The following is a 27,352-nucleotide window of genomic DNA, read 5'->3' as shown; positions in this document are numbered from 1 at the left end:
AGCTCCTTTTTCACCAAGACAAACCGATGCAGAGCCCGCATCACTGTAGATGCCACACCGATCCGCCTGTCGATCTCACGCTCCATTCTTCCCTCACTCGTGAACAAGATCCCGAGATACTTGAACTCCTCCACTTGGGGCAGGATCTCGCTACCAACCCTGAGGGGGCATTCCACCCTTTTTCGGCTGAGGACCATGGTCTCGGATTTGGAGCTGCTGATTCCCATCCCAGCCGCTTCACACTCAGCTGCGAACCGAACCAGAGAGAGCTGAAGATCATGGCCTGATGAAGCAAACAGGACAACATCATCTGCAAAAAGCAGTGACCCAATCCTGAGTCCACCAAAACCTTACCCCCTCAACGCCCTGGCTGAAATTCTGTCCATAAAAGTTATGAACAGAATCGGTGACAAAGGGCAGCCCTGTCGGAGTCCAACTCTCACTGGAAATGGGTTCGACTTACTGCCGGCAATGCGGACCAAGCTCTGAAACCGATCGTACAGGGACCGAACAGCCCTTATCAGGGGGTCCGGTACCCCATACTCTAGGAGTACCCCCCACAGGATTCCCCAAGGGACACGGTTGAACGCCTTTTCCAAGTCCACAAAACACATGTAGACTGGTTGGGCAAACTCCCATGCACCCTCCAGGACCCTGCTAAGGGTGTAGAGCTGGTCCACTGTTCCACGACCAGGACGAAAACCACACTGTTCCTCCTGAATCCGAGGTTCGACTATCCGACAGACGCTCCTCTCCAGAACCCCTGAATAGACTTTTCCAGGGAGGCTGAGGAGTGTGATCCCTCTGTAGTTGGAACACACCCTCCAGTCCCCCTTCTTAAAGAGGGGGACCACCACCCCAGTCTGCCAATCCAGAGGCACTGTCCCTGATGTCCATGCGATGTTGCAGAGGCGTGTCAACCAAGACAGTCCTACAACATCCAGAGCCTTGAGCAACTCCGGACGTATCTCATCCACCCCCGGGGCCCTGCCACCAAGGAGTTTTTTGACCATCTCGGTGACCTCAGTCCCAGAGATGGGGGAGCCCACCTCCGAGTCCCCAGGCTCTGCTTCCTCATTGGAAGGCATGTTAGTGGGATTGAGGAGGTCTTCGAAGTACTCCCCTCACCGACCCACAACGTCCCGAGTCAAGGTCAGCAGTGCACCATCCCCACCATATACAGTGTTGACACTGCACTGCTTCCCCCTCCTGAGACACCGGATGGTGGACCCAAATCTCCTCAAAGCCGTCCGAAAGACGTTCTCCATGGCCTCCCCAAACTCCTCCCACGCCCGAGTTTTTGCCTCAGCAACCACCAAAGCCGCATTCCGCTTGGCCTGCCGGTACCTATCAGCTGCCTCCAGAGTCCCACAGGTCAAAAAGGTCCTGTAGGACTCCTTCTTCAACTTGATGGCATCCCTCACCGCTGGTGTCCACCAACGGGTTTGGGGATTGCCGCCCACCGACCACCTTACGGCCACAGCTCCGGTCAGCCGCCTCAACAATAGAGGCATGGAACATGGCCCATTTGGACTCAATGTCCCCCACCTCCCTCGGGATGTGGTCTAAGTTCTGCCGGAGGTGGGAGTTGAAGCTACTTCTGACAGGGGACTCTGCCAGACGTTCCCAGCAGACCCTCACAACACGTTTGGACCTACCCCACCATCGAAGCCTACTCACCACCAGGTGGTGATCAGGTGACAGCTCCGCCAGTGTCTCCACCTGAGTGTCCAAGACATGTGGCTGCAGGTCCGACGACATCACCACAAAGTCGATCATCGAACTGAGGCCTAGGGTGTCCTGGTGCCAAGTGCACATATGAACACCCCTATGCTTGAACATGGTGCTCGTTATGGACAATCCGTGACGAGCACAAAAGTCCAATAACAAAACACAGCTCGGGTTCAGATCAGGGGGGCCATTCCTCCCAATCACGCCCTTCCAGGTCTCACTGTCATTGCCCATGTGAGCATTGAAGTCTCCCAGCAGAACGAGGGAGTCTCCAGAGGTATGCTCTCATAATTTAATTTTAGTTTAATCCTGATGCTCTGTATATTCAATTAATTATCATTATTATCCATGGTGGCTCCAAAATTCGTACTAACCCCTACGTTTTCTGTGGTGGTGATCTACCATTGATGGATTAAAGACCAGAAGTCCATGTGACTGTCATCATCAAGTCCTTCCATGAGAACCCTGAATGCAATGTCTGGAGTTTTTTTTTTGTTTTTTCTGTCCTCCCTGGCCATCGGACCTTACTTTTATTCAATGTTAATTAGTGTTCTCTTCTTTTAATTCTTATTTTGTCTTTTTTTCTCTTTCTTCTTCATGTAAAGCACTTTGAGCTACATTATTTGTATGAAAATGTGCTATATAAATAAATGTTGTTGTTGTTAGTAATGTATAAATATTTGACAAGACAGACAGAAAGACTGTTAATATCCGTTTTCTCCTTTCCTTTTTCCACTTCAGTTTATTTTTACAAAATGCAGTTCTATTCACAAACCCAACACACTGTATATATCTGTAAAAAGCAGTGACACTAAATAACACCTAAAAAAATCTGAACATGCAGTATATATCTCTATAGATTTCCCATAATTATTTCCTTAAAACCAATACAATATTACTGTTTATTTCTCGACTCACTAGTCATTGGTATGTTCTTGTCAAGGGTCTGTGTCTCTTTTTGTGTTAATAATATAGCTAGTACCGTGATCATCAGAGGTGACTGTGTGCAGAGGGTGCAGACCTATAAATACCTGGGAGTGCAGCTGGATGACAAATTGGACTGGACTGCCAATACTGATGCTCTGTGCAAGAGAGGATAGAGCCGACTATACCTCCTTAGAAGGCTGGCGTCCTAATAAGATGCTACAGATGTCTTATCAGACGATTGTAGCGAGCACCCTTTTCCACGTGGTGGTGTGCTGGGGAGGCAGCATAAAGAAGAGGGACGCCTCACGCCTGGACAAACTGGTGAGGAAGCAAGGCTCTATTGTAGGCATGGAGCTGGACAGTTTGACATCTGTGGCAGAACGACGGGTGATGAGTAGGCTCCTGTCAATCATGGAGAATTCACTGCATCCACTGAACAGTATCATCGCCAGACAGAGGAGCAGCTTCAGCGACAGACTGCTGTCACTATCCTGCTCCACTGACAGACTGAGGAGATTGTTCCTCCCCCCACTATGTGACTCTTCAATTCCACCCGGGGGGGGGGATCAGCGTTAACACTTGTCACACATCTTGTTCCGCCAGATACCCTTCCTGACGTAACCCTCCACATTTATCTGGGCTTGGGACCGGCACGAAGAAACACACTACTTCATCTCAGGAGAGAACCATAAGTATCTTTAGAAGAAAATGGTTCACAGGATGGCCTAGCCCTATCAGGCTTTTGCTAAATATTTACTTGTTACATTTGGTAATGTGACCATAAACCAGTGATGGTTACAGTCACTGTTATGGAGGCTCTTTACAACCAGCAACATGGCTGGGTAACCTCTCTTCATAAAAACAACAGACTTAGGCTAATGTAGCACTATTTCATCTTTATTACTTACCTTACATTTTCTAAATATAACATTTATTTTTGAATAGGGATAATTAAAATATTGTATCCTTATGAACACTTTATTTTAAAAAAATTCTTGTCTATATCACTATTACGAGTGCTATTATGTTGAAAAGGCAATTACAATGCTAATGTGAGCCATGAAAGCATTGTGATCGCCTTTTCAACAGCTACCCTTTTCCCTTTTTTATTACAGTGCGTGATCTACTGTTTGCATCTACCAAAGAAGATATTTTTATTATTCTTTAATTTTTTATGTATTTTAATTGTACATAAATAAAATTGTTATTATTTCTTATAATAGTATTATATGTTTAGTATATTTTAAGGTTTTATAAAAGTTACCAAAATCCTGGCCTTTATGCTGCTTTCATATTTTCAATTACTGAAATTAATTTATTAATTCTGCATAAATAATTTTCACAAAAATTTTAATTTGTCATGTTAACATTTTTTTAATTATTTATAATTATATATATTATTATATATGTTATTAATAATTATATTAAATATATTAAGAACAAAACATCCATAATTTTAACATTTTTGCATTTGCTGTAAGCCTACATGATACTTTTAATTATTATTTCAACTATTATTTTGTTTTGAATTACAACCAAGGCACAGGGGATGCACAAACCAGTGTGCCGGTCCCAAGCCCGGATAAATGGGGAGGGGTACGTCAGGAAGGGCACCCGGTGTAAAATTTTGCCAAATCAATATGCGGACAACAATACAAATTTCCATACTGGATCGGTCGAGCCCCGGGTTAACAACGACCGCCACCAGTACTGCTAGCCAACAGGGTGCTGGCGGAAACTGGGCTACTGTTGGCTGAAGACGAAGAAGGAGAAGAACAGGGGGGAGACTTGTCTGGAAGCAGGAGGAGAGGAGGAAAGTAAAGAGTGGAACTGAGGGTAGGAACTTTGAATGTTGGCAGTATGACTGGTAAGGGGAGAGAGTTAGCAGATGTGATGGAGAAAAGGAAGGTTGATATATTATGCGTGGGAGGGGAGTAAGGCCAGGTGGATTGGAGGTGGATTCAAATTGTTCTATCATGGTGGATGGGAGGAAAAATGGGGTAGGGGTTATTCTGAAGGAACAGTATGTCAAGAGTGTTTTGGAGATGAAAACAGTGTCAGCCAGAGTAATGATTTTGAAGCTGGAAATTGGAGGTGTGATGATGAATGTGGTTAGTGCATATGCATTGCAAGTTGGGTGTGCAATGGGTGAGAAAGAAGATTTTTGGAGTGAGTTGGATGAAGTGATGAACAGTGTACCCAAGGGACAGAAAGTGGTGATTAGAGCGGATTTCAATGGGCATGTTGGTGAAAGGAACAGTGGAGACGAGGAGGTGATGGGTAGGTATGGTGTCAAGGAGAGGAATGAAGAAGGAGTTGCATTGCGTCTTTGTGGACCTGGAGAAAGCATATGACAGGGTGCCTCGAGAGGAGCTGTGGTATTGTATGAGGAAGTCGGGAGTGGTAGAGAAGTATGTAAGAGTTGTACAGGATATGTACGAGGGAAGTGTGACAGTGGTGAAGTCTGCGGTAGGAGCAATGGATGCATTCAACGTGGAGCTGGGATTACATCAGGGATCAGCTCTGAGCCCTTTCTTATTTGCAATGGTGATGGACAGGTTGACAGACAAGTTTAGACAGGAGTCCCCGTGGACTATGATGTTAGTGATCTGTAGCGATAGCAGGGAGCAGGTTGAGGAGACCCTGGAGAGGTGGAGATATGCTCTAGAGAGGAGAGGAATGAAGGTCAGTAGGAACAAGACAGAGTTCATGTGTGTAAATGAGAAGGAGGTCAGTGGAATGGTGAGGATGCAGGGAGTAGAGTTGGCAAAGGTGGATGAGTTTAAATACTTGGGATCAACCGTACAGAGTAATGGGTATTGTAGAAGAGAGGTGAAGAAGAGAGTGCTGGCAGGGTGGAATGGGTGGAGAAGAGTGTCAGGAGTAATTTGTGACAGACTGGTATCAGCAAGAGGGAAAGTGAAGGTCTACAGGACGGTAGTAAGACCAGCTATGTTATGGGTTGGAGATGGTGGCACTGACCAGGAAGCAGGAGACAGAGCTGGAGGTAGCAGAGTTAAAGATGCTAAGATTTGCACTGGGTGTGACAAGGATGGATAGGATTAGAAATGAGTACATTAGAGGGTCAGCTCAAGGTGGACAGCGAGATTGCATTGGTTTGGACATGTGCAGAGGAGAGTTGCTGGGTATATTGGGAGAAGGATGCTAAGGATAGAGCTGCCAGGGAAGAGGAATAGAGGAAGGCCTAAGTGAAGGTTTATGGATGTGGTGAGACAGGACATGCAGGTGATGGGTGTAATAGAACAAGATGCAGAGGACAGAAAGATATGGAAGAAGATGATCCGCTGTGGCAACCCCTAACAGGAGCAGCTGAAAGAAGAAGAAGATTTTGCTTGGAATTACACTGTATTATTAATATTACTTTTTAAAAACCTCTTCTCATACAATATATTCCCAAAATTATTAAGCAATCCAGAATAAAGTTGTTTAAAGGGCCCTGAAACTTAAGCTTCATTAGTTTCATAGTAGATTAGTACAAAGGAGGGACTGCTACACATACTGTACATATTTATACATTATTATACAAAGATGTATAATAAGAAATCTGAATTAAGTCCCTATGCTGGAAATTACAGTGACTATAAAGTCTGGAAGGACTGAGAATTGCAAACAATAGTAAATAAAAGAGTCTACCTTTGTAAATTTTCTAAGAGCAGAACTTTATTTTTCCTTGCACTTCACAGACGTTTATTTCTATCAAAAACGCTAAATTGTTTAGGGATAGAATCCTTACTGACAGAAATCATTTTCCATTTGGTTGAGCATCAACCCAACAACAGTCACTGTTACCAGAAGAATATACAGTATTTGTCACATTCCAACTTGGTAAATAAACGGCAACAATAAAAATGTGTTTTTTCGCCTAAAGAAATTACAAAATGAGGCAATATTTCTGTATTTAAGTAGTAAAATGCCTGACAGGAGCATCACTACTATACAGCTAGTCATAAAAAGCCATTATATTAATTGAATCTATGGAAATCCATCAGAAGCAGCCAATATCTTTGCTCAATTTGCCTGGAGGACAAAAAAATCCTTTTGTCTATTTATACTAGAGAACAATAATAGCTGGATTTTTGCTTAATGACTGTTAACAAATATGCTAGTATAGTTAGAATATAGTGTTGAAATGACACTATTTGTACAGAATGAAGAGGGGATCAGAAGAAAACTAAGCCTGACAAGAACATTTGGATTTCATTTTTAAATTCAGCATGTACTTAGTATATTCATTACAATATATATGAAGAAGTGTTTGTTGACTATTGATTTATCTATATAATTTATGGTTGCAACCTAACCACTTCAGCCCAGGCCAATATTTTTATATTTTATAATCCTGCAGAATTATGGGATTCATTTATCTTTCAATTTATTTTGTTATAAATCCATTTATCCCAGCAGATGGTGTTTGAGTAAGGGGCTATTTACAGTAAGTAGTTCTCTCCATTTTGTTTTTCAGTAGAAGCTAGAAAAGTCACATTCTCCATACATGCATAAAAACAGATTAATTCCCTTTTTATGCAAACCTTTTCTTTATTTGCTGCAACGTTGCCATTGAGTTTCTCAGCAGTGTAGTAGGAGGAACCATGAGCAGCAAACCACACATTGACCTCTCTATAGTGCTGCTTAACATCTGTTATGCTGAAGAGGTGAATGTTATCAATTTCAGCAGGAATGGTTTCTGAAAGTAAATTCTTTAATTTTGAATATTTGCTTTCTCCTTCTTGGAGTGAGATGAATTCTTCTGCTGTAGTATCTGAAGTAAAATAAATAAAAAGGATAGGTAGTTTTAAATTTACATTTACACTTTCTTTGAATACATTTATTTACTTAACAGCAAGAAAGATTACATTTACAGGTAACAACAGGGAAAATGTTTCTCATCTTGGCATAAAAAAACTGATAAAGAGACAGACTGTATAATACCAGTGGGTATCAATCTGCAGCTAATTTTACATATTTTAAAATACCTGTAAATACTTATTTCACCTTTAAAATGTTAAACTTTAATCTCTAAATTATGTGGAAAAAATCTCAAAACATATCTAAAGAAGTCTTTAAATAATTTAATTATGTGTGTTCTCCTGCCTTGCACCCAATGCTTGCTCGGATAGGCTACAATTTCCCCGTAATCCTGTTCTGGAAAAGTGGGTTTGGAAGGTGTTTTTAACGACACCATTTTAATAAGACATTTATTATGAATAACATATCTAGGCAATCCTCTGCTTCTACCCTCTTCCATCACACCCTTCTTGGGTTCCTTCTATGCAGCCCAAGACACAGCACTTAAGGAAGATTCCAGCTGCTAAAGCCCATCAGCTTGGGCATAAAGACAGCAGCAAGCCTTGGATATGGACCCTGGGCTTGGTTTGGCTCACAGATTCAGGGGATTGTGTGGTAAATGGATTGTCTCTAACTGTGGGTTAGCACAGTGAGGCAAGTCTGGTGGTGTGTATATGCAGCACAGGGACAAAGAAGATGGAAATGTGCGAAGATGCAGATGATCTGAGTGGTGTGCAGGAACAGCCAATAAAGACAGAAGTGGGTGGTGGGCCTGACCACTGAATCAACCAACAATTTTATTTCTTGGATAACTACCAACAGCTTTTTGCAGAGTGCTAAATCCATTCCTTTGTCTCTTGCACCCCTGAGTCTTTACATTTGTGCTAGACGTGGGATAAAAAATAGCTAACAACCTGAGATAAGAGGACTGGTTTAACACTAACACTGGTGCATCCTTTGACCATATTCAAGAGGGCTTGTTCCAGGCTGGGCAGACCAGACTGCCTCGCACCCTCCGCGTATCCATGTAGATGGGCTTCATGTGTTCCTCCAGGATGAGGGTTTTGTGAGAAGGGCACTGTAGCTCCCTGGGTTTAGACCTGAGAGAGACAGATCCTCAGGTGGTCGTAACTGTCTAAGGGGGCAGAGATAGCCAGGGAAACCTTCAATAAAAGCAGCCCCTAATAATAACACATTTATTGAACGAAGATATTTATTGTGAGTCATGTAATGATTAATGAACATTAAACAAACATACTTTTTTGGCAATTTTAAATAACTGAAGTCAGACTCACCACACATTTTCCTTTGCTATTTTAAAATAATGCTCCTTCACATAACTATAGTAATCTCTTGCTAATCTGGATTATGATCACAACTGGTGCACTACTCACTGGTAATTCGTAAGGATCCAGCATTACGTATTGCCTCTTTTGGCAGTTCTTGGATGACTACTTTTACAGTAGAAACTACATCAGGCCAACACCCATCAGTCACTTTAACTCTTAAATTATATGTTCCAGTAGGGGTTCCTTCTACAGTACTAAGGAATCCAGAGTTTTCATCTAGAAAAAAGAGCCTACAAAAAAACAAGAAAAAAGATATGGCAGGTGAGTTCTCATATAGGAGCATGGTGGTGGTGTTGTGGTTACTGCTGCTGCCTAAAATATCTGTCTACATGAGCTTGCCTATTCTTCCATGGTCTGAGCAGAGTATTGTGACCTGCAGAGGGTGCTCCTGCCGTCCAAACCCAATACAGACAGATGCAGGACACAAGCTAAGCACACACACGTTTTTTATGTTTCCCTCATGGGAAACACCTTCCCCTGTTTCCCACAAGTATAGCACAGTTCACAGCACAGCACAATACAAATCTCTTCTTTTTTCTTTTCCTCTTCCCTCCTCTCCAGTCCACTCCTCCGGGCAAGCTTCGTCTACCTCCTCCCGACTCTGGCTCCCCGTGTAGTGTCTGCTGGCTCCTTATATAAGGCATCCAGAAGTGCTCCAGGTGCTTGTTAACATACTTCAAGCAGCACTTCTGGGTGTGACAGAAGACCTGCCCATAAGGGCTCAGCAGCAGCTGCAGCACTCCCTGGTGGTGCCCACTGAACCCAACAGGGCTGTATCACACTCCAGCTCCCATGGAGCCTTGCAGGAGTCCGAGGCACCGCTGCAACCCAGGGGGACTGCCATCTAGCACTCCAGGGGTGGTAATGCTGATACACTCCCTCCCCCAGTCTATCCAATGTGAAGGCGTCCTGGTCGGGCAAAGGCCCCGGCTCTACACCACAATACCCAAATTTTCTCAAACATTCCAAAGATGTGTAAATTGTTTTGATTGGTGACTGTAAATTAGCCCAGTATGGATGTTTGTATGTTTGTGTAGGTGTTTGTGTGAATGTGTTCCATAATCATCTGGTATCACATTCAGCATTGGTTCTTCTCTAGTGCCTGTTGCTGCCAGAATAGGCTTCTGATTCACATGATTCTGCACTGTAATAAGTGCATTGAAGAAATAAAGGAATGGATTTCTATTTTCAATGTAAAAAAAAAATACTATAAATATAATTAAAGAGAAAATATTATTGTACTGAACAAGGGAGTGAACCATTACATTATTCCCATATATTCTACAATGCTAAAAGAAAAAGGTATTCATATAAAGGTGTTAAAAAAGAAGAAACTTGCATTGCTTTACTGTACAAAGTTTACTGTTGACTGAAATCTTTAGGAGCGCTGCTGCCTCGCAGTTGGGACACCTGGGGACCTGGGTTCGCTTCCCGGGTCCTTCCTGCGTGGAGTTTGCATGTTCTCCCCGTGTCTGCGTGGGTTTCCTCCGGGCGCTCCGGTTTCCTCCCACAGTCCAAAGACATGCAGGTTAGGTGGATTGGCAATTCTAAATTGGCCCTAGTGTATGCTTGGTGTGTAGGTGTGTTTGTGTGTGTCCTGTGGTGGGTTGGCACCCTGCCCAGGATTGGTTCCTGACTTGTGCCCTGTGTTGGCTGGGATTGGCTCCAGCAGACCCCCGTGACCCTGTGTTCGGATTCAGCAGGTTGGACAATGGATGGATGGATGAAATCTTTAGGTGATCACAGTTAAACTAATTTAAAACTACTTTAAAAGTACTGAATTCTTTTAGAACAATTGTATTGTGGATTTTAAATAGTGTACAGTACATCCCCAAAATTCATGGGGGTTACATTCCTAGAGCACCCGCGAATTGTGAAAAAACTTTGACTTTTGGATGTGGTTAAAAAATGCCTTTTAAATGCCTATTTTTATAGTTTCAACCCTAAATACAGTATGCCCCCAAAGCACTTTAATTTCATTGCAAACTCAGCTCAATATATTAATACATTACCTAAAAAATTACCTTAGTACATTACCTAAAAACAGAATTTAAAGGTAAACCTGTCTATTGTACAGTACTGTACTGCTATGTCTCCCGCGGTGCTAGAATGTATAATACCGATGTTAGCGCTATATGTACTGTAATTCATGCAAGCGCGTTTTCTTTAGTATGCGCTGTCATTTTCTTTGTTATAAGTAGAGTAAACACATAATAATTTCATTTAATTAAAATACAGTAAAATGTACGGGTACTCACAAATGATGAATGATATTAATAATAATAATAATAAATTTTATTTATATTGCACTTTATATTTTAGCAATCTCAAAGTGCTACAGAGTCAAAAATAAGAGTCTATAAAAATACTTTAACAAAAAGTCTTTCTAAAGAGACGAGTTTTTAGGTTTCGTTTAAAAACATGGTCTCAGGTAATCAGGGAGGGCATTCCAAAGCTTTGGCGCCACAGATGAAAAAGCCCTATCACCCATGCTGCTGAGCTTAGTTCTGGGGACTTGGAGGGTGTTTATGTGTACAGAGCGGAGGGTACGTGAGGAAGTATAAGGAGTGAGAAGTTCCTGTAGGTAAAGAGGGGGCATGTCCATAAATGCACTGATGGGTGAGAAGGGAGACCTTCTACTATTCTGAGCTGGACAGGGAGCCAATGAAGAGTTTTCAGGATGGGGGTGATGTGATCATGCTTTCGCACTCTCATCAGGATCCTGGCAGCGCTGTTCTGAATATACTGAAGTCTCTGGATACTCTTACCGGGAATTCCGATGAGGAGCGCATTACAGTAATCCAGCCTGGAAGAGACAAAGGCATGGACGAGCTTCTCTGCATCTACCAGGGTGTGTTGGGCGTAGTTTGGCGATGTTCTTGAGGTGGTAAAAAGATGACTTACAGAGGTGTTTGATGTGGGTGTCAAAGGTGAGTTGTGAGTCTATTTTAACACCCAAATTGGTAACAGATGTGGAAAGAGGGATATTTTGACCAGAGAAAGTGATACTGGTGATAGTAGAAGAATGGAGATGGTGCGGTGTACCAACTAAGATGGCTTCTGTTTTTGATCTGTTCAGCTGAAGGAAGTTGAGCCTCATCCAAGCCTCTATCTCCTCCAGACAGGTAGTCAGTGTAGATATTGGCGGAGGAGCAACAGAGGAGGTTGGGGTAGTCCTGAGGTAAAGCTGAGTGTCATCGGCATAGCTAATGACAATTCCAAAGGGGAGCATGTAGATGGTGAAAAGGATGGGGTCTAGCACAGAGCCCTGTGGGACAACACAGGTGACGTTGTGGGTGTGAGATTTTGTGCTGCCCAAGGCGACATGCTCAGTTCTGCCAGTCAGGTATGATGTGAACAAGTTGTAAACATTTCCTGAGAGTCCAATAGTGTATTGCAGGCGGTGAAGGAGGATGTCATGGTCTATTGTGTCAAAAGCAGCTGTCAGATCAAGGAGAATGAGTATAGAAGGGGAACCAGTATTTGCTGTCATCAGAAGGTCATTGGTAACCCTGACTAAGGCTGTTTTGATGATGATGATGAAGTAGCTTTAAAACTTTAGTAGATTTAAAACTCCTTAGGTGGCGCCTCTTCTTCAGGCACTTCAGGAGGAGTCGTATTTTGTTTGGGTCTTCTGGTGTGGTTTCGTGCTAGCTTTTCTTTATAGGTTTCAGGAACACTGTGATAGGAAGTTGCTACATTGTCTCCTGTAGCGAACTGCTGGTACAATTTCCATGCTTTCTCACAGCAGGTTCCATCCTGACGATATTTTTATTCCTTTCGGTCTTTTCCTTTTTGGCACTATCACAGTAACTTACACATACGGTACTCCAGATTGCTGCTTCACTCTTCTTTATGTAGCATACGGTGCTTTCATTAATGCCATAGTGGCGAGCTACTGCAGCATAACTTTTTAGTTCCCGGAGCAAATCAACCTTCTCCTGGAGTGTTTTAAACTTCTTTTGGCACTTAGGCTCAGTTCCAGAAGCCTTAGAAGGTGCAGAGCGGTTCGACGACATCGTGTGCGTTTAAAAATAACAAAACAATAACAAAATGGAAAACACGAGGACACTCAGCTGGAGACGCGTCACAAAGCAGCAATCAATCAACAGCAAGGAGAAATGAATAACGCTCTCGGATTGGCTACTATCACCTACCCAAACCGCGGTGGTAAACCCACTCACCTGGAGACGCGTCACAAAGCAGCAGTCAATCATCAGCAAGGAGAAACGAAAAACGCTCTCGGATTGGCTACTTTGACCATCCCAAACCACGTTTCCCTCAGCGGTTGCTTCCTGTTCTCTCTACAGCACAGTATTGCCACGAAAAAAGCCACAAAAATTTTGTGGAGGATATTTGCGCTTTCCACTAACAATTAATAGTTAGGTTCTAAGAAAAAATCCGCAAACGACTGCGTTCGCGAACCCTGAACCGTGACTTTGCGGGGGTCTACTGTAGTTCTATAGTACAAAACCACACTTCCTACATGGCCCAAAGTCAACTCTGACAAACAAATTAACCAAACTATCAAACTAAGGTCTAGCTGCAAACAACTAAGGTATACAATTTACTAAATTATATTCTTGCAATTATTACCACCTACAGTATTTCACCCAGAGTAGAAAAGTCAAAAATTCTTCAAGGTAAACTAAACTCTATAAAACAGAAAAGAAGCAATCATAATCCCTGAGCTGTTTTGATGGTATGGGTATCTGGAATAAACTCTCTTTAAGAAAAGAGATAATGGTAAAGAAAAAAGAATTAAAAATAAACTGTCTTAGAGGATTTTCAGTATTTTCCTGCTTTTTTTGTTTAATATATCTTAAATAAGTAACTAAATGGTCTGTTTTACAGTACATCCATCATTTGAAATACTCAAAGCAATGACTAGCACTTTATTTTCCCTGTTGATTTCAGGGGGTGGCACGGTGGCGCAATGGGTAGCGCTGCTGCCTCCCAGTCAGGTGACCCTGGGTTTGCTTCCCAGGTCCTCCCTGCGTGGGTTTGCATGTTCTCCCCATGTCTGCGTGGGTTTCCTCCGGGTGCTCCAGTTTCCTCCACAGTCCAAAGACATGCAGGTTAGGTGCACTGGTGATTCTAAATTGTCCCTAGTGTGCGCTTGGTGTGTGCCCTGTGGTGGGCTGGTGCCCTGCCTGGGGTTTGTTTTCTGCCTTGCGCCCTGTGTTGGCTCCAGCAGGCCCCTGTGACCCTGTAGTTAGGATATAGCGGATTGAATAATGGATGGAAGGATGCATGTTGATTTCAGATAACTGTAATACTTTGTAAAAATATTCATCTATTAATCTGGTCAGTGGCATAGGGAGCCATTCCAGCAGTACTTGCATGAAACCTAAATGGGCCACACATCCAAACGAATTTGTCCTAGTGTGATTACAAGTTGCTAATCTATGTAAAATATCTGGTGGGAGGAACCAAAGTTTCCAAAGGGAAATCATATAAGTACAGAGTGGAAATGTAGATTCTACACAGAAGCTATCCAAACAAATTAAACAAAAATTGAAGTACTGTGATGTGGCAAATCTACCCACTATGGAAAAAGGCTGCTAAAATAGATAACATAATAGTTGCAGTAAGAAAATCTATATGCTTTTATTTATTTTATCGATTAGAGGTGAGGCACGGTGGCGCAGTGGGTAGCACTGCTGCCTTGTAGTTGGGAGACCTGGGGACCTGGGTTCGCTTCCCAGGTCCTCCCTGCGTGGAGTTTGCATTTTCTCCCAGTGTCTGCGTGGGTTTCCTCCGGGCGCTCCGGTTTCCTCCCACAGTCCAAAGACATGCAGGTTAGGTGGATTGGCGATTCTAAATTGGCCTTGGTGTGTTTGTGTGTGTCCTGCGGTGGGTTGGCACCCTGCCCGGGATTGGTTCCTGCCTTGTGCCCTGTGTTGGCTGGGGTTGGCTCCAGCAGACCCCCGTGACCCTGTGTTTGGATTCAGCGGGTTGGAAAATGGATGGATGGATTAGAGGTGATAATTGTCTTAGTAAATATAATAAAGATCATAGTACCTATAAGGATTTCCTTCAGATCTGTAATTTTTTATATCCCAGTCATCAGGGTCAGGGGAATACACTTGCCCCAAATGAGTAGATGGTAGAATACCTGAAGAAAATACATAAATTTAGTGGAAACAGAAAAACATATGGCACTGAGATTTAGATAAAAATAAATACACAGCATTTTCATTGGGATTAAAAATAACGTACATTATCATAGCAATTTTTATAACTGGAATCCAAAAAGGAAATACTATGCTTTAAATATTCTCATTTTCAGACTTGTTCAGTCAAGATCTGGGTTGCAGCAGGCTACAGTCTATAGTTGCAGCAACTGAGGTAAATGTCTTTCTCATTTAAAAAACTTACCCACACATTTTACTTTTAATACAATGTGACATGCATTATGAGTCAACAGTGATCATACTCAACAAGAAAAAAATCATAATTTCATTATAATATTTGTTCTTACCCTCATAGGTATAAACAATAAATTCTGTGTGTCCTGCTTTATGAGGATGGTCATTCCGATCTCCTATAATAATTGTTAAGGTATTGGTGGAGCTCATGGGTGGATGGCCACTATCAGTAATTAAAATTGGCAAGTAATATATCTTCTTTTCCTCTCTGTCAAAAGTGTGAAGTGCGGTTATATAGGCACTGCCATTTCTTAAATCAGTAAGATTAAAACCACTTTGATTTTCTTGACTCTCACTCAAAAACTGAAAAGTAAATGGTGGCCCATTAAGAACAGTGTCTCTGTCTTTTGCATGTAGCAGTAGTGAGGTGTCATTCATAGGGATGACTTGTGGAGCTGCATCATTTTCCCACACTACAGGCTGATATGACATTTCAAACTCAGGTCCGTTATCATTAATATCTTGCACTGTTAACAGCACTACAGCACTTCCAGTCAGAGGGGGATGTCCCATGTCTGTAGCATAAACCATAAGCCGATGATGGGAACATTTTTCATGGTCTAAGGCATCACCCACTAATATCCAACCCTCATTGTTAACTAGAAATTGATCAAATGGATCAGACTCAGGAGCAAGACTGTACAGAAATTGTCCATTTGATCCAAAATCCAAATCAACTGCTGTAACCTGAGTGACAACTGTACCTATAGAAACATTTTCAGGAAGAGTTCCACTATCATAAAACTGTGGAAAGAAGTCAGGAGTGTTATCATTGGAATCTTCTACATGAATAACACAGTAAGCAAGACTAAAGAAATTCATGTCTTCTACCTTGACAGTCATGTTAAAATGTCTATCCTGAGGCTTTTCAAAGTCAACCTTGGTTTTCAGTCGAATAACTGCACATTTGTTAGCCTTATCAGTCTCAATAAAAAACCTATGATCGTCATCCCCAGCTACTATGCTAAAGGTCATCAGCGCATTTTCTCCCATATCCAAATCTGTAGCCGAAATCACCAGAACTTTACTGTTAATGTCTAGAGTTTCTGGTATGGAAGATATATAGAATGTCTGAGTGAAAATGGGAGCATGGTCATTGATATCTGAAACCAAAATAGTAGCAGTTCCTGTCCCAGTCAGGCCTCCACCATCCATTGCTTCCACTATAACAAAATATTTGTCATTTTGTTCTCTATCCAAAGTTTTCCTTACATTATAAATAGTGCCTGTAGATGGGTGTATTGAGAAAAGATTAAGATTGACGTCATTGTGCACATTCTGAATAATCTTATAAATTAGTACAGAATTTTTTCCAGTTTCTCGGGCATCTACATCAGTGGCAATCATTTCCATGATAGAAGTGTCTGCTGGGGAATTTTCTGGAACACAACCAATGAAGCACCCATTTGTAGCACAGAGGAACCTTGGAGGGTTGTCATTAACATCTTGTACTTCCACAATTACATCTGCAAAGCCTGTTAGTCCTTCCCCATTCTCATCAGTAGCAAGAACTAGAAAGTGCCAAACTGAATGTTTTTCTCTGTCAAGTTTCTTCTCAGCATAAATCCTTCCAGTCATCTCCTCAATGGTGAACTCACTATTAGCACCCTGTCCATGCAATGAGTACCGCAAGGCACTCTGGTCTGCTTCCCAGTCAGGGTCAATAGCCGAAACCTGTAAAATGTATTTACAGAGTTTATAAACTGGGTTAAAGAGACAATAAATTACTGAAATTGGTCAGTGCCTACCATACAGGAGAAGTATATGCAAATTAAACACAAGAAACAAAAGTGCAAGTTCTGTAATTTGTGCTGAAAGCATGTAGTACAGGCTATTGTTCCTCAAATATTATATAAAATGTTTACGGAATAAGCATTTATATTTTTCATTCTTAATATTATTTCATTGGAAAGTGTAAGTGTAGTTATATTTCAGATATACTATTTACATAATTCGAAAATAAATTGATTCTTACTTGCAGCACAAAAACAGGAAGCACATTTAATTCCTCCTCCACAGAGCCATGATATTCATTCTGGTTGAAAACAGGCACTTCATCATTTCGGTTTATAACATTAACGATGACAAGAGTCTGGTCCTCCCATTTTCCATCAGATGCAACTAGTTTTAATTCATAACGTTGCTCCTGTTCATAGTTTAGACAGTGAGTTATATAAATGATGCCAGTGTCAGGCTCTACACCAAATGTCTCATTTACATTTCCAGATGTAATATGGTACCATATTTTGGCATTTGCTCCTGAAAACACAAAACAACACAAGATATGATGCTGCTTTATCTTTTGACACATTGCAGCAGTTGACAGTATATGAACATGTTTAGTTATCGTGCATCTATCCATTTTATCTGATAGTTTAAGGCAATATAATCATAACACAGCATTTTCAAATGTGCTTTCTCCAATTCACCTTTGCAGTTAGTTGGAATCTATACCAGCAACATCACACACAAGTGTTAAATCAACTCTGGACAAGACACACATTCATCACAGGTCTCACTATAGCACACCCAATTTATTTTGGAATCATCAATCAATTTAAAATGTAGGACGAAAATGAGAGTATCCTGTATTTAGTACTAGATGTGATTAAATCATCAATGAAGAAAATCAAGCAGTCCTTGCACTGGATATGTTGTTGAATATAACATCTTATGGGTGCCTTGGTGCATTATGTTTTATTACCCGTCTTATCCTGTGACTTCAAATCTCACATTTATGTCGATATAACATCTACTCAGAGGATAACCAACCTGTAAAAAATCATTTAAAATGATAAATATAGGCATAATTTACAGATAAGTCAGTGGTTTTACAAAGCACATGACCTCTGGCTGACTCAACAAGCAATGCAAATTTTCCTTTATAAATGAGAAACAGCACAGACCCAATTTTTTTAAAAAAACGACCATGTTTGCTTTGTAATGCAAGAATGATTGCTGCTTATTGCCATTTTTCCTCAGGTGTTTATTTCCATGCTGTGTCACGTGGCTCTGTGAGTTGCACAGAAGGGATCAAAAGACTTCTTCCCATTCAAAAGATGTCACAGCTGTTGTGCATCCAAAACTCTAATACAGAAGGCTGCAAGGACCTGAATTTTTAAATTACATTTCTTCCCGGTTTCTAAAGTTTCCATCCTGCTCAAAGCAATCTATGTCCCATATGGAGAATATAATTATGTTCCGCTTGGCACATAAGAGTCTTTCAGAAATGTACATTCTCATTCATGTATTCTTTCTTACAGTTACTATATACAACTATAGAGTAAAGGAAGAGATGTTTTTAAAAATGTCAGTTTTTTAGCCTCTTTTGTCCCACTGCCTCTCTTCACCAATTAAAAGGAAAGGGTTTAGGGAACAAAATATGACATTTTACTAACATGGCTGCGATGTCCAAAGCCAGTACACACTCACCAGCCACTTCATTAAGTATACCTTGCTAGTACCGAGTTGGACCCCCTTTTGGAACTGCTGTAATTCTTTATGACATAAATTCGACAGGGTGCTAGAAAGATTCCTCAGGGATTTTAGTCCATATTGATATGACAGCATCTCACAGTTGCTGCAGATTTGTCGGCTGCACATCCATGATGTGAATATCCCATTCCACCACATCCCAAAGGTATTGGATTGAGATCTGGTGACTGTGGAGGCCATTTGAGTTCAGTGAACTCATTGTCATGTTCAAGTAACCAGTTTGAGATGACTTGAGCTTTGTGATATGGTGGATTGTCCTGCTGGAAGTAGCCATCAGAAGATGAGTCATAAAGGGATGGGCATGATCAGTAACAGTACTCAGGTAGGCTGTGGCATTTAAACAATGCTCTTTTGGTTCTAAGGGGCCCAAAGTGTGGCAAGAAAATATCCCCCACACCATTCTACCACCACCACCAGGCAGGATGGATCCATGCTTTCATGTGGTTGACACCAAATTCTGACCCGGGTAGAATTGAAGAGTCGCATAGTTTGGGGGAGGAACGATCTCCTCAGTCTGTCAGTGGAGCAGGACAATGACAGCAGTCTGTCGCTGAAGCTGCTCCTCTGTCTGGAGATGACACTGTTTAGTGGATGCAGTTGATTCTCCATAATTGATAGGAGCCTGCTGAGCGCCCGTCGCTCTGCCACGAATGTCAAACTGTCCAGCTCCGTGCCTACAATAGAGCCTGCCTTCCTCACCAGTTTGTATTTTTTTTTTTTGCAAGGGATCAGTGTTATATAATCTGGGGCAATCCATGAGTACCTGATCTATGCTACTAACAAAAAGTGTAACATACTAATTCAACAGTAAAAACACAACATACAATAAAGCTATGCAGAACACGGAAGTATTTTCATAATAATTTGTGAAGCAGTTCAGAAGGCAACATCAAATGTGAGATGGAGTACACTAATCTATACTAATTAATAAAAGGCAAAGCCCTCACTGACTGACTGACTGACTCACTCATCACTAATTCTCCAACTTCCCGTGTAGGTGGAAGGCTGAAATTCGGCAGGCTCATTCCTTACAGCTTACTTACAAAAGTTAGGCAGGTTTCATTTCGAAATTCTACGCGTAATGGTCATAACTGGAACCTGTTTTTTGTCCATATACTCTAATGGAGGAGGCGGAGTCACGTATCGCGTCATCACGCCTCCTACGTAATCACGTGAACTAAAAACAAGGAAGAGATTTACGGCACGAGTCAAACGCGGGAACGAAGGTAAATGACGTTAATTTCTGAGTGTCTTTTAATACTGTGTAAGCATACATATTAACACATGTGCAATTAAACGTGTGCATTTACGGGGTGATTTCTCAGGCTTAAAAGCTCGCCTTTTATCAAACGCGGGAACAAAGGTAAATGACGTTGTTGAGTGTCTTTTAATACTGTGTAAGCATACATATTAACACATGTGCAATTAAACGTGTGCATTTATGGGGTGATTTCTCAGGCTTAAAAGCTCGCCTTTTATTAAAAATGTCTATATATATATATATGTAAGCTTATAAGTACTGCCTTACTTCTCTTTAAGAAAGGAAGATGTAATGATACTTGATTTAAACGATTCCATGTCTTGCTGGGTTTGCGTAGCTTATTGTCAATATCTTTACATCTTTTTTTAAGACTTATTGACTGAAACGGGCCTTCACGAAAAAAGTTAGGGCTTTGCTACAGGATACACCCTCCACAAGTTAAGCAATTAAAAATAAAAGTATATATTTCTGTTTTATTTAAACCTTTTAAGTTCGTATGCATAGCCCCATTTGGCTGTTTTAGTTTTTTTTTTCTTTCTTCAGTAATATTTAATCTCCTTAAAGAAAAAGAACATATGAATTTTACATTTTTTGTATCTCTTTAGTAATATTTTAGTGTAAAAGGATAACCAGTATTTAAACCTTTTATGTTACTTTATAAATTTATTTTACACAATGTTGAAAAATTAATAAGAAAGCTACATATTTTGGCAGCTGCTGCTTTAATTTTCAATGAAATGAAAAAAGCTCTCCAAGAGAAAACGTCAATGAAGAAGAAACAGTTTGCACTATCTAAAAGGGAGAAACCCTCATTTATAAAGGTTTGCTGCAGATACAATACAATACAATACAGTTTATTTTTGTATAGCCCAAAATCACACAGGAAGTGCCGCAATGGGCTTTAACAGGCCCTGCCTCTTGACAGCCCCCCAGCTTTGACTCTCTAAGAAGACAAGGAAAAACTCCCAAAAAAAACCTAGTAGGGAAAAATGGAAGAAACCTTGGGAAAGGCAGTTCAAAGAGAGACCCCTTTCCAGGTAGGTTGGGCGTGCAGTGGGTGTCAAAAGAAGGGGGTCAATACAATACAATGCAGTACACAGAACAGAACAATTTCTCAATATAGTAAGAAATAAAAAATATAAATTTTAGAAGTACAGAGCAGAATTTAACAGTAGATGATATATCCCATAATAAGATTTGGATTTGTATAGAGTCCTGGAGACCTCATCCTTCAAGCTGCCTCCCCCATTTGGCCATTCCACGGCTGAAACAGTGCTGGGCCAGCCAATCCGATGAAATGACCCCTCTTTCCCACGATCCTCCATCTGGGATGACTTTTCCTTAGGCAGGCAAAACAACTTGGCAGGTGGGCCATGGCACCAAGTGCCACATTTGAGTACCGAGAAGAAAAACAGAATAAGTGAGGGTTAGTATACAATTATAACTGTCATTTTACTTATGTTTAAGTGCTAATGACTAACAATAGAGATGCAGTCTGTACAGTTAATCAGCAGCTCTAGTCAGGATATGCTAAACTGAAGTAGTGAGTCTTCAGCCGGGATTTAAAAGCTGAGACCGAAGGGGCATCTCTTATAGTAGCAGGCAGACCATTCCACAGTTTAGGGGCCCTGTAACTAAAAGCTCGACCTCCCACTGTTATTTTATTAATCCTTGGAATCATAAGCAGACCGGCATCTTGAGATCTTAATGTGCGCTCTGGTTTGTAAGTCATGATAAGTTCAGACAAGTAAGCCGGACCTCGACCATTTAATGCTTTATATGTTAAAAGAAGGATTTTGAATTCTGCCCTAAACTTAACCGGGAGCCAGTGTAAGGATTTAAGAACTGGAGTTATGTGTTTGTATTTTCTTGTTCTTGTAATAATTCTCGCAGCCGCATTTTGGATTAACTGGAGGCTGTATAAAGAACAGTTTGAACATCCAGTGAACACCGCATTGCAGTAGTCAATCCTACTAGAGATAAATGCATGAATTAGTTTCTCAGAATCCTGTTTATTTAAAAAGCGCCTTAATTTCCTAACATTTTTAAGATGGAAGAAACATGTTTTGGACAACTTTGTAATATGCGCTTTAAATGACATGCTAGAGTCAAAGATAACTCCTAGATTGCGGGCTGATTCAGTAAAATTGACTGGGATTCCCACTGAGTTAAATGATGACAAAATATTGTTGTGATCAGCATCATTCCCTCCAACAATTAACATCTCTGTTTTATCTGTATTTAAAGACAAGTAGTTCTTATTCATCCACTCCTTTAATTCACTAACACAACTAATTAAAGACAACATTGGAGAAACTTCATTTGATTTAAATGAAAGGTATAACTGGGTGTCATCTGCATACGAGTGAAAATTAACATTATGTTTCCTAATGATAGATCCCAGTGGAAGCATGTAAAGTGAAAACAGTAAAGGTCCCAGTACTGAGCCCTGCGGGACACCATATTGAACTTCTGTGTATAATGATGAAGTACTGTCAGCACATTTCTGTACATATTGGAATCGATTTGATAAGTAAGAACTAAACCAAGTGAGCACGGTGCCTGTAAGCCCAACATCATTTTCTAGCCTGTGCAGTAAAATAGAATGGTCGATGGTGTCAAATGCTGCACTTAAGTCCAACAACATAATTACAGTGGAGTTTCCTTCATCAGAGGATATCAGAATGTCATTTACAACCCGTGTTAGTGCCGTTTCTGTACTATGACCAGTGCGAAAACCAGACTGGAAATTCTCAAATAAATTGTAATGCGTAAGGTGTGTCTGAAGCTGACTGGCGACTACTTTTTCTAGTATTTTAGAGAGAAACGGTAAATTTGAAATAGGCCTATAATTATTTAGTATATGTGGGTCAAGGTCTGACTTTTTAAGTAATGGTTTAATGACTGACACTTTTAGTGCATCAGGTACTGTGCCATGGAATAATGAACTATTGATAATGTTTAGGATAGGCGCTGCAAGAACATCCATTGCACTTTTTACTAGTTTTGTTGGCACTGGATCTAGGGAACAAGTAGTGGGCTTCATTTTAGAAATTAAACTTAAGACTTCCTGCTCAGTTACAGGATTAAAATTACTAAAGTGCTGAGTGCAACGTGAGACAGGGTCTGCTAAGCTAGTATTTGGTTTGTACTGTGATGCAGAGATCTGGGATCTTATATTTTTAATTTTCTCATTGAAGAAGTTAATAAAGTCTGTACTGCTAATGTCTGTTGGTATTTTGCACTGTTGATCTGAATTTCCATTTGTTAATTTAGCCACTGTTCTAAACAGTGCACGAGGATTTTTATTATTGCTATCTATTAATGTTGAATAATATTCTGACCGAGCTTTAAAGAGGGCTTTTTTATATTTATTAACACTCTCTGTCCATGCAATTTGAAAGACCTGTAGCTTTGTTGTTCTCCATCTGCGTTCCAGTTTTCGACACTCTAATTTAAGAGCTCGAGTGTTTTCATTAAACCAGGGAGAGTTTCTATGTGCTTTGATCACTTTTGTTTTAAGGGGTGCCACTGTGTCCAGAGCATCTCTCAAGGTCACATTATAATGTTATGTTAGCTCATCTAAATTGTTTTCCGTGTTTACATTTGATGTTAACTGATCTAAATGGTTTTCCCACAATTACACTCGACTTACTCAAAGTATCTATAAATTTTGAAGCAGAATTACAATCTAGATGTCGCACTGTCTTTGTTTTAATCTGGGAGTGTGTTCGCAAGGGCAGGACTAAATCAAATGTAATTAAGTAGTGATCAGAAATAACTTCATTTAATGGAGTAATAATTAAATTTTGAATTTCAACTTTGTAAGTTATAATTAAACCTAATGTGTGGTTATGATTATGAGTTGGACCTTTGACATTCTGACAAAATCCTACTGAATTTAACAAATAAGTAAAACATTTGCTAAAAGTGTCAGTTTCCACATCAATGTGTACATTAAAATCTCCCATCAGTACTACGTGATCATAATTTATAGCCAAGTCAGATAAAAGGTTGCTAAATTCAGACATGAACAATGTATACGGCCCTGGTGGTCTATAGACTAGCACTATAATTGTGTTGGAATCTGTTTTAATATTTAAAATGAATGCTTCAAAGGATGTAAAGTTGCCTAAATTTTTAGAAGTGATTTGCATTTTGTTACAATGAATTATTCCAAGGCCCCCTCCTCGACCTGAATCTCTAGACTTATGAAGGAACGAGTAGCCATCTGGTGACGCCTCAGCTAGGGGGACAGTGTCACATTTACTAAGCCAGGTTTCGGTGAGAAGACACAGATCAGATTTTGTACTTAATATAATATCATTTACCAAAACAGCTTTAGTGCCAAGAGAGCGAATGTTCAATAAGCAGCATTTAAAACTGTATGCTTCTTTCTGAATTGGTGATATACTTTTTGTTTTAATTTGTAGTAAATTTATATTACAGATGCCCCTGGTGGAGGGTCTGGTTTTATCCCTTGGTCTAATTATACACCTTATTTTTTGGTTATCAATTAATTTAAGGTTTGTATCAAGACTAAATTTACTGGATGCCCCAAGACAAGGATTATGGGTAACAGCTTCAGGAAAGTAACAGGTGGGATAAACAACAGCCTGTGATTTAAGATCACATGACTGCGGCCTGGATGGTGCTCTAATCAGTCAACCAGGCAGTTTTGCTGCCATATTTTGGGATAATACATAAGATCCCCTCCAGTTAGGATGAAGACCATCTCTTCTGAAAAATCCAGGCCTTTCCCAAAAATCATCCCAATTGTTCACAAACGCTATGCTTTTGTTTGCACACCAGGTTTCTAGCCAGCAGTGAAGGGAATGCAATCTGTTATAAATCACATCCCCTCTATATAATCTTGGTAAGGGGCCAGATACAACTAAATTCTGACATTTTCTTTTAGCTTTGATGCAAAGAGAGATGAAGTTCCTCTTTAATACCTCAGATTGCTGTGAATAAATATCATTAGTGCCGACATGCAGCAATAAGGTAGATACTTCATCGTCGGTGACACGGTCCAATGCGGCCTCTATGCCAGAAATCTTGGCCCCTGCGAGGCACTTAACATGAACTGCTGGTTTAACATAGTTTGGAATTCTAATATTCCGCACTATGGAATCGCCAATTATGAGCACTTTCTTATTCTCAGTTTCCACAGGCGCGCTGCGGAGTGCTGAGAATCTGTTCTGGGTCCGAATTGGTGACCTGGGTGCCGGGGGACTACATTTTGGATTCTTAGACCCCGTCTTACTGTTACCCACTCGCCCTGTGGCTGAATTGGTGCTGCTGACTTTGGCCGTGCACTGACTACAGTGGGGCCAGGAGAGACTGAAGCCGAATCAGAAGTAGCCGAATTGTCTAAACAAACCGAGTCGATCCAATTTTCGGTTTGCCTAATCGCTATCAGATTCCTAACGCGGTCCTCCAATTCGCGTATTTTCCCGACCAACTCTAAATTAACTAAACACTTTTGGTAGGTGAAGCTGTCTACAATGTCGGCCGGAAAACCTGAACTGTACATGCTGCAGGACACACAACATATAAACGTGCCCTCAACGGGCAGAGAGCAGATAGAACTTACGTTTAGTATTGATGTCATCTTCTCCGTTTTCTGTAGTATACTTAAGTGCTTTCTGCTTCAGAGACCGTCGGCTTCAAGTTTCTCACTGCCGGTTAATTCTTCTGGTCAGCTGCCGGCTTTACTTCCGATGAACTTGCTCGGGTGTTTGCGAAGAGTTATGTGCCTGTGGGAGACGCCGCTGCTCTGTGCTTCTGCTCGGTGCTTCCGCTCGCTGCTATGCTCGTGCTTCCGCCTGTAACTTCTGTAAGAGGCTCAGATGACTTAACTGAAAATAAATTAATAGTTCCTATGTGTATAATACATATTTATCTATTTTACTTATGCCTTTATTCCAGCAACTTGCAAAATCCGAGGTACAATTTGTTACATTACTTTTGTTTTTTGCAGCACAGGCAGGTGAAGTGACTTCCTCAGGGTCACACAGTGGTGTCAGTACCAGGATTCGAACTGACAAGCTCCGGGTTTGCTGAAATATAACTGAAGAAAGAAAAAAAACGAAAACGGGCAAATAGGGCTATGCATACAGATGTCCATCCATCCATCCATCCATTATCCAACCCGCTATATCCTAAATACAGGAGCCAATAAGTAGATATGTATATATACAGTATATACATATACATATATATATATATATATATATATATATATATATATATATATATATATATTTATATATATGTGAATGTATGTATGTATGTATATATGTATGTCTATATTTATATGTATATATATGTAGATATGTAAATTTGTATATGTATATATATATGTATATGTGGATATGTATATGTATATATATGTATATGTAGATATGTGTATATGTAGATATGTATATATATGTATATATGTTTATGTATATATATGGTTACATAACCTCTTTAAAACACTACTTCTCCGCTGCGAAGCGTGGGTATTTTGCTAGTATATATATATATGTAGATATGTATATGTATATGTAGATATGTATATGTGTGTGTGTGTGTGTATGTATGTGTGTATATGTATGTGTATATATATGTTGATATGTGTATATATATATATGTATATATATATGTGGATGTGTATATGTATATATATATCTATATACATAGATAGATTGCTGCGGATTGCAATAACGTGAAAAGACTGTGAATGCAGTAGGGACAAATGAAGGAGGAGCCGCAAAGAGCGAAGAACAAAAAATTCATTAAACAATTGAGAAGGGAGCGAGTGAAGCATACAAGCATGTTCATAAGGGAAACAAAGCACGGTGTAAAACGTAAGTTTAAATTAAGTTTATAGAAACGCTCCCGCTGCGGATTGCAATAACATATTCGCGAGATAAAAGTTTAATGAGAAGACACGAGGTATAAACGAACCACACGCCGTAGCGCAACGTTAGGGGCAACAGTTTCAACCATTCTATGATCTGCTTCTCGCAACTGAAAGACGGCACATGGCAGATGTTAGCCCACTTGCTGACCGCAACGTTAGGGGCTTCAATTCTGGCGCTGACGATATTCGATTCTCGAGAGGGGATGCAGTGAGTGTGTATGCCTGATGAGCCCAGAATTAAGGAGAAACACGTGTCGCATACTCTTTGCATTATTTGAAAGTAAACTATTAAAACCATTCTATGATCAGCTTCTGGGAACAGAAAGAGGGCACGTGGCGGATGTAAGGCGACTTCCTGACCAACCACAAGCGTAACCTGGCAGGTAACCATCCATACAGTCAGATTGTGATTCAGAAAACGAATGCCATGAATTTAATTACC

The 27,352-nt window shown here is 40.6% G+C and overlaps 1 protein-coding gene across 1 annotated transcript in view; it reads right to left on the bottom strand.

Moving 5' to 3' along the window:
* The window catches only part of si:dkey-22o22.2 (neural-cadherin), a 299,017-nt gene that overhangs the window by 77,100 nt on the left and 194,565 nt on the right, over positions 1 to 27,352 (bottom strand). Inside the window, exons 17-21 of the mRNA XM_028817759.2 lie at positions 17,220 to 17,503; positions 15,298 to 16,918; positions 14,838 to 14,931; positions 8,859 to 9,043; positions 7,209 to 7,438 (exon numbers count right to left, since the gene is read on the bottom strand). Coding sequence (XP_028673592.2) covers positions 7,209 to 7,438; positions 8,859 to 9,043; positions 14,838 to 14,931; positions 15,298 to 16,918; positions 17,220 to 17,503 — 2,414 coding nt within the window. The remainder of the gene's footprint in view (positions 1 to 7,208; positions 7,439 to 8,858; positions 9,044 to 14,837; positions 14,932 to 15,297; positions 16,919 to 17,219; positions 17,504 to 27,352) is intronic.

The sequence above is a fragment of the Erpetoichthys calabaricus genome, chromosome 13 (assembly GCF_900747795.2).
Source record: "Erpetoichthys calabaricus chromosome 13, fErpCal1.3, whole genome shotgun sequence".
NCBI classification, from domain to species: domain Eukaryota; kingdom Metazoa; phylum Chordata; class Cladistia; order Polypteriformes; family Polypteridae; genus Erpetoichthys; species Erpetoichthys calabaricus.
Note: the sequence above shows the minus strand (reverse complement) of the source record. Positions and strands in the feature narration are given on the sequence as shown.